This window comes from Ursus maritimus, unplaced genomic scaffold (genome assembly GCF_017311325.1).
Source record: "Ursus maritimus isolate PB19 unplaced genomic scaffold, ASM1731132v1 scaffold_17, whole genome shotgun sequence".
Taxonomy (NCBI): Eukaryota; Metazoa; Chordata; class Mammalia; order Carnivora; family Ursidae; genus Ursus; species Ursus maritimus.
Genome location: NW_024424119.1, coordinates 57,907,032 through 57,915,001, shown reverse-complemented (window position 1 = coordinate 57,915,001; position 7,970 = coordinate 57,907,032). Strand labels below are relative to the sequence as shown.

Genomic DNA, 7,970 nt, shown 5'->3' with positions numbered 1-7,970 from the left:
CACACGCACATGCACAGCCAGGCCTGCACTTCTGCACACGCACACACACACACGCACAGCCAGGCCTGCACTTCTGCACACGCACACACGCACATGCACAGCCAGGCCTGCACTTCTGCACATGCACACGCACACACGCACAGCCAGGCCTGCACTTCTGCACACACGCACACGCACAGCCAGGCCTGCACTTCTGCACACAAGCATGTGTGGACACCGTGCACGTACATGTGTACGTGAAGTCGTGCTCACACACACGCGTGCACATGACCCCTGAGCGTGCACACGCATGTACACACGTATGTGTCCGCACACATGTGCACACCCAGCCCTGCACATGCACACACACGCACACACCTCCTCTGATTCAAGCACAGACCTCCGGGACACCCCTGCTCCCCTTTCTCACGGTGCAGTGAACTGTGCTGGGACGCAGGCGGGAGGTGCCCTGACAAAGCCAACCTGAGAGCTGGTGAGGACAGAAGCACGGCCGGGGCCTGATCCTCCGACGCCCCACCTGCTCCCCTTACTCACAGGGCGTCTACACCTTTTCCCTAAAACCCCCCTAAGACCCCAAGACACAGTGTAAGTGACTGGGGTGTATGGAGACGGGGACTTAAAAGCCCCCTGTGTGCTTCTCTGACACAGGATAATGGTACTTAAGTCTAACACTGAGCCTGCAGCCCCAGGAAGACACCTGACAAACATGGGACTCCGCCGCGGCCCCTGGGAGGGGGACTCTGACCAGCCCCCTGGGAGGGGCACAGCATCGGTCCCGCTGCACGCTCCCAGCCCGCTGCCCCACCCCCACCTCCAGAGCCAGGGGCGGTCTGTCCCAGACTCTCCACCCTCTCCCCGAATCCCGGGCTCTGCCACCCACTGCCTCCTGCTGAACCATGAGACGAGCCGAGACGCTGAGTTCACAACCTCTCCTGACACCCCTCCTCCACAGTGACCTGGGCACCTGCCTCCCAGAATTAGGGGCCCTCTTTCTGAGGTCGGTGGCAGGTGAAAGCCACTCGGGGACGCCACGTAGCGTAGGACCAACAGTCAGGCTAATGTTTTCACCTGCTTTATCTCAGAAGTGGCTTGCAGGCTGTCCCCACATCCCCACAGCCCATTTGCCCTCCACGACCCCCTCGTCCCCCAGCTGCATGCCTGGCAGCCAAGCGCTCTGCTACCAGCATTTCCCAGAGGTTCCAGCCCAGACCCCCTGCGGGGACAGGCCGGCGGGTACGTACCCGTTCTCCATCGTCTCCCGGAGGTCCTGGTGGCCCAGAAGGACCAGGGTCACCCTAGGAAGTCAAGCGGGATCAGCGTTAGGCCCTTGGGAGCAGCCCCCGCCCACAGCAGCAGCAGCCACGTGGGCTGTGCAGAGGGTCCTTGGCAGCTCGTGGTGGGCCCAGCCCCACGGATCAGACAGAGGTTTCTCTGGGGAAGGCTCACCCCCCTCCCTTCTATGCCCCTCGAGTGCGGGGCCTGACAGGCTCTTTCATTAGAAGCTGCCCAGAAGGAACCCGCGTCCCTGGGCTGACCTTCCACCAGCAAAGGCAACGTGTCGGTACTGGTTTTCACTCCCCACCCCCGCAAGTTTCTTTAGGGACCACCCTGGACGGGAGGGGGCCCAGCCCCATGCGAGAGAGCTAAGGCCTCCTGAGAAACACGTCCAGTGCACAGATCCATCAGGACCTCTGTGCTGGGAACGCTCAGACAGGATGCTTACCCGGTGGCCCTTCTCTCCAGGCAGTCCAGCCAGGCCGTCAAAGCCGCGGTCACCCTGTGAGGGGACAGAGAGGCTGCTAGGAGACCACGCCGCACGCGGCTCGGTCGCCCTACCTTGGGCCGCGGTTGGGGAGGTGTCTGTGAACCCTGGGCCCCAGGAACCCTGTGTGCAGTGACCCCTGGCCTCCACTCACCACACACTCCACTGCCTTGGGCCTATGTTCCCGGGCTCTTTTCCCCAAACACCAACAAAAGCCAGAAACACAGAGGTGACTTTTGTCCTTGGGCCACAGACTCTGAGCCTCGCTGGCGGGGTGACCACGGCAGCGCCGGCACGGGCGCCCGTCTTGCTCACTGCTACACCCTCAGCGCCAAGCACGGCCCGGCCCGTGTAGCTGCCCATACTCACCTGGCGGACGGGCCGGCACGGGCTCCCCGGCCACCCCGGGCTGCCTCCTGGAGCCCACACAGAGCCCTGTCTCGTGGGTGTTACAAACCACGTGGGGAGAGGTCGAGAGTAAGCTAATTCAGGTTCAAGATACGTCTGTGGTTGGAAGAAGACTGAGGTCTACTGGGAGAGATTCAAGAAACCCTTCTTCCCTCCTGCCACTCGGGGGACACGAGACCAGAGCCGCGTAGCAGCTCAGCGTGCGTAGAGAGCACCTGAGCTCACCCGCACCAGTGACTAGGTGAACGGATGTCTCGGACACCTGGCGGGTGCGGTGACCCGTTTTCTACCCACTCCGGGTAACAGCAGCTGTCCACGCCGTGGTGAGCCCGCCGCACAAGTAAGCCTTTCCTCTGGTGCCGCGACAGCTCATCCAGGGCTGAGATGGGAGCCCTGCGCTCACCCGTGTGCACGGTCTACTCGCTCCCTGCCACACCGAGGAGCGGGTGTCCCCATGCCGGACAAGAAGGCTCCCTGCCCGTGCACTTGGCATTCCTCGTGTCACCGCCATATGTGTGACCTTGTCGTCTGTCCATTCATGGTTTCCGTAGTTGGGATTCTACCTGCCCCCCCACGCCCACCACCCACTTGAAAGGAGCAAATTTGCCCCCTGAGCAAACTAGCTGCAGCTGTCATACCTGCTTGTGACATTCACCCCACCAGCCCGGTCCTCGTGCCAACATGTCAGAGAGACTGATCCAAGCAGAACCTTCCTCACCCCCAAGGTCCCACCGTGGACAAGCGTGAGCGTCATGAATCATTACTTGTCATCAGAATTACAGCCACCACATCGCCAACGTGACGACGGTGATGGCGGCCACAGTTCCCAGGCCCCCAGGAGGTGCTGAGCGTGGCCTACCTTGGGGCCAGTCTGTCCGGGCATCCCTCTTGCTCCGTCACTCCCAGCTCGGCCCTGGAACAGAGGAGGCAGACGGTCACGGGGACCTGGGAGTGCTGGCTTCCCGGGAGGCCGAGCAGAGTCGCACAGCCCCACGTGGCCGGGCTGGTGCAGAGGACCCAGACCCGGGGTCCTGGGGTTGCTACGCGCCTCTCGACGTGGCTCCCATCCTTCTGAGCCTCGCCATCTGAAACGCCAGATGCAGGTAATGTCACCTGCCTCTCTGTGTTGGGGGGGCGAGACCATGATGCAGGAGAGCCAGCGGGCAGCTCCGTCTGCCGAGAGAGCGTGTCCCGACAGCAATACACAGCCCGCTTCCCTTCCACCGTTCAGAAGCCAGATTACAGACTGGAGAGTCAAGCCCCTAGGATCAGTCCAATTGGCTACGAAGGACACTGAGCCCCACAGCGGCAGCGGGTCTCACAGAAGCCACACAGCTGCCCCACTGTAAGCAAGACACGCGGTTCGCGGAGGCCGCCCCCGGGCCCATTACTCCAGCTGTTCCCAGGAAACTGCGAAGAGCAAGCCCACGGTCCCCACCCGACTGGCCACGGGGACGAAGGGCAGGGCCCACTACCAAGGCCCCACAGTCACCCTGGGAGAGCCTGGCTAGGCTTGAGGCCACCTGGACGGGGACAGAGACTCGGCCAGGTGTCGACCCGCTAACGAGCGACGTGAGCCGGCCGAGTGTGAAGGGCTGACCCAGGCTGACATCCTCTCTCCGCCTGCGTCCGCGTGCAGCTGATCAAACAAGACCCTCACCAGGCCCTCACCGCCAGCACAGAGAACACTGGGAAAGCGGCAGCTTTTGGCCCCAAACAGAGGAGACAGAGCAGCAGCTGAGAAGAAAGAAGCCGGGGACCCGGGTGGACCACAAGGAGATGGTCTGCCTCCCCCAGGTTAAAGGTTACACAGAGCTGCCGGGGGTGGAAAGTCACCGCAGGAAAGGCGCCCAACGCGACGCGGCTCCAGGACAAAATGCTGAAGATGAGCCGGGCAAACGGAGGGGCCGAGGGAGGGGCCCCCGCAGGCGTGCACACACTCAGGAATCAAGGAGATCCGTCAGGACCGCTCCCACGACTTCACGGCACGGCACTGCCCAGCGGGACACGCAGCCATTCCCACGTTCACAGCCAGCCCTCCGGCCCGCCGCCCTCCAGAGAAGCGGCCAGGCCAGCGCAGCCCGCTCCAGCCTCCCGCCGCCGCTCCTCCCGCAGACGGTGCGCTCTGGGCGCGTGGGTGCTCTCACCCTGGGCCGTGGGGGGACCCGCTGTCCACCTTCCCCGCCCTCCCATCCCTCTCCTGCCTACCTGAGGAACAGTTCGGGGAAACGGGCCACTATGCATTTAGAGATGCACAGAAACCTTTAATGAAATAAAACTCTTTCCGGAATCAGATCCAAGATAAACCCCTGACTGTCTCCCAAGAGTCACCGAGTACTGGCGTTGGTGGGCCGCGTAGAGGCTGAGTCTGACCCTGCGTGGGGCCTGGATCCCCCACGCATCAGGGACCTGCATCCTGACAGCCACACGAGGGCCGTGGCTCCATCACTCCCACTCACAACCACTGTTAGCCCCCCCCCAAGGAGTCCCTGTCTGCCCCCCACACTCTCCAAGCAGAGTGGCCAGGCAGCCCCAGGGGACAGCACTCCTCGGACAGGCTCACACCCAGAGCCTTCTCTTCCCTCACTCAAAGCCATCTCTGGCTGCAAAGACCCGCTCCTTAGAGCATGACATGAGTTCGTTAGGCTCTCCCTGGCTTGTCTGGATGGGGATCGTTAATTTACATCAACCTGTAAACACACGCCCCGTTCAGCAGCCACGGTGGGCAGCCACGGTCAGCAGCCACGGTCACGTGGCAACACACTAGTTCCACCCACTAGAACTGCCCCCAGAGTCTCGGGGGCCGGACACCCACCGGGCCATTCCCCCAACCCTGAACCCAGGCCATTTCTGGAGGAACAAGGTCACCCCAAGAAAATGAGGCCCACCGATCACATTGTCTTCTCCACGCTCGCTCCCCAAGGGCCTAGGAAGTTGCCTCAGTTAAAAATATTTGTTAAACTAAGTTAAGATGCTTGGGACAGAGGCCAGAGGCCAGGCAGTAGGACACAGAGTGCCCGCTGGCTCAGCTCCCGCCCCGGGGAAGGGGATCCAGCCTTGAAAACAGTCGCCCTTCAATGGCAGGGGAGCAGCCCGGATTCAGACCTCCAGCCTGGCACTGGGGGCAGAGCAGGCCTGCCGCAGACTCCCGTCCCCATGTGACCCGGCTGCTGTCACTGAGCCCCAAAACTCACCCTTCTTCCAGGCTTTCCTGCAGGACCAGGCGGGCCCTGCACACCACGGGGTCCCTGTCCGGAATCAGAGAAGGCAAAGGGTCAGGCTGGGTCTGTGTTTTTCAGAGGCAAAAGCAAAGCCTTGTTCCCGTGCTCATCAACCCAGCCGGTGGTGGCTCTGGGCAGCAGGGGGCAGGGCACAGACCTGCGGCCCTGAGTGAGGGCCCGACGGGGCCTGGCCAGCTTGCCCCCTGCATGGAACGGCTCTTTCTGCTCCAGTCCCAGCTGTGCGCAAAGCCGCAACAATTCCCACCGGCTCCGTGAAGACATGCAGCCTGCGGCCCCCCATTCCGGTGGTGACCACCTCCAACACACAGGAGGTGCCCCTGCGAGCAGCAAGAGCGAGGTGCCTACGTACCTGAGGCCCCATGTCTCCCGGCTCGCCCTTCAGACCTCCGCTCCCTGGAGGGCCCTAGGGAGACACAGTCTGGGTTAAGCAATGCTCATCAGACCCCAGGGAAGGGGCCGTCCCATGGGGCGGGGCTCCCGCTGAGAAGGAGCAGAGCCCTCAGCCCACGGAGCCCAGCCTGCCTGCCTTGGACAGAGCCCGAGGCACAAGCACTTCCCGGTTACTGGATGTCTTCCTAGTTTTGAACAAAATTCTGCACAGCGGAGCGTACGGTACAGGAGCCATGAAGCCCACGCCGTGTTTGTTTCGCTCTCCAGGATGAGTGTGACTGGGGTCTCTCACAGCCCGCAGCTCAGGGCAACGCGTGGGGATGCTCGGGGCCCACGACAAGGCAGGAGCCACAGATGGACGGGGGCAGCCCTGAGCCAGTGCTGACGGGGAAGGTGCTGAAGACAGACCCGGGGCAGAGAGCCAAGTCCGCCCCTCCCAGGGAACGGGGCTGGCGGGTGTTTAAATCCTCCGTCTCCTTGCAAACAGCAAAGGCCACCCGCACTCTGTGGGGATCCTGTTTGCCGGCCCTGAGTGTGCTTGGGTATACACCACGCACGGCTTGTGCAGCTGGGAGGGGAGCGCTAGAAATCCTGGGTCTGCCCCCACTCAAGTGCTCTTGACTTTGGGAACGTGATTGTAAAGAATAAAGACAGCCAGAAAGAAAAGCTCCCTGGGTCTTGAGGCAAAATCACAGCCCGAGCAGGTGTGGCAGGCCTCCCAGCCCCCGGTCACCACAGCCCCCCACCCCCCACCCCCGCCCAGGGCCCCCGTACCCCCTGGGGTGCCGCTGATATATTAGCGGTTGATGAGAGCTCAAAGCGTGCTCTCTCTGGGTGAGCTGGGAACCGAAAGGGACTGCCGAAGGACGCCCCAGCCCTCACCATGCTCCCCCGTTCTCCCCCACCAAGGACTCACCATGGGGCCGGGTCTCCCGGTAAGACCCATTGGGCCAGCCGGCCCCCGCAAAGCCAGCTGCAAGAGAACACAGGGCAGGCTGAGGAACAGCCGGGCTACGGTCCCAGCAAGGGAGGCTCCACCAGGCAGGAAAGGCCCGACGGGGCCAAGGACAGGGGCCTCTGCAGGACGCAGTCAGACGGAGCTCCAGAAACCCCGTACCACGGCTCCTCTGGGGCCTCCGAGCCCACCATGAATGGAACGGAGGAGGCAGAGGGGGGCCTGTTGGGGGGGAAGGCCCCCTCTGTGGGGATGGGTTAGCAGCTTCTTTCTCCCCAGCCAGCGCCCGTACCCCGCAACGGGAAGGCCTGCCCCAGCCCTTCACCCCGGGAATGAGCCTGAAACACGGCTTCCCCATCTGGGCTCGGGTGGGCGTGAGCTGCCCTTGCACACGTGTTCACCATCAGCATCGCGTTCCCCCCCAGAGACGCTTCCAGCACCTCCAGCAGCTGGGGAGAGATTTGGGGGCCCTCCGTGGGGTGGAATAAATAGCTCCGGGAAGAGGGACCTGTTGAAGACCTCGCGGGACGCCTGCCCAGGGCGCCCCTGCCCACCCCCGTCCCACGCCCTTCCGCTGTCACCCACCCTGCCCCGCCCCGAGCATGGCTCCCACCTGCCACAGCCCAGCTCAGCCCCTTTCCTAAAGGATCTCTTCCACTCCTGTTCCGCGACTCGGTTTCCCGCCCCCTGGCCCCGCCCCGTCCCCTGCGCGATGCCATTTTCATTTTGGAAAATTTTGTTTGCGTTATAAAATCTTGTAAGCCCATCACCCATTTGGCTTCAATTAAAGCTCTGCGATTAAAAGGCCAGCCAGGCAGGCCCCGCCAGTAAATCTAGCCACAGGCCACGGGGTTTGTCACGCACCGCGTCTCATCACGCGGACAATTTATTCCAGAGCAGCAATTCGATACTCAAGCCGTCCCGTAATTATCCATGCGTTCTGATCATTAACATCACCTCCGCTGCGCCAGAGCCACATAAATATTGTCCAAACAAGGGATTATTTAGAGCTTCCTGAGATGCCCCATTAGAGGAGACACTCCACTGAAGGATCACCCAGCCCACCCGCCCCACAGGACCGGGGGCTGCTCTTGTCACCTGCCATCAGCAATCGGGAGTGTCATCAATTAAAACCTCGGTTCACTAACCCGCTGATTTGCAGAGACTGGAGCCGTCCGGAAGCAAAGGCTCCTCAGGACCCCCAGGCCGGGCA

General features: G+C 62.5%; 1 protein-coding gene across 1 annotated transcript in view; it reads right to left on the bottom strand.

Annotated features, from left to right (window-relative positions):
• Nucleotides 1-7,970, bottom strand: part of COL5A1 (collagen type V alpha 1 chain) — a 126,297-nt gene that overhangs the window by 70,186 nt on the left and 48,141 nt on the right. The window contains exons 14-19 of the mRNA XM_040631357.1: nt 6,719-6,775; nt 5,762-5,815; nt 5,365-5,418; nt 3,030-3,083; nt 1,724-1,777; nt 1,242-1,295 (exon numbers count right to left, since the gene is read on the bottom strand). Of these exons, the coding sequence (XP_040487291.1) occupies nt 1,242-1,295; nt 1,724-1,777; nt 3,030-3,083; nt 5,365-5,418; nt 5,762-5,815; nt 6,719-6,775 (327 nt within the window). The remainder of the gene's footprint in view (nt 1-1,241; nt 1,296-1,723; nt 1,778-3,029; nt 3,084-5,364; nt 5,419-5,761; nt 5,816-6,718; nt 6,776-7,970) is intronic.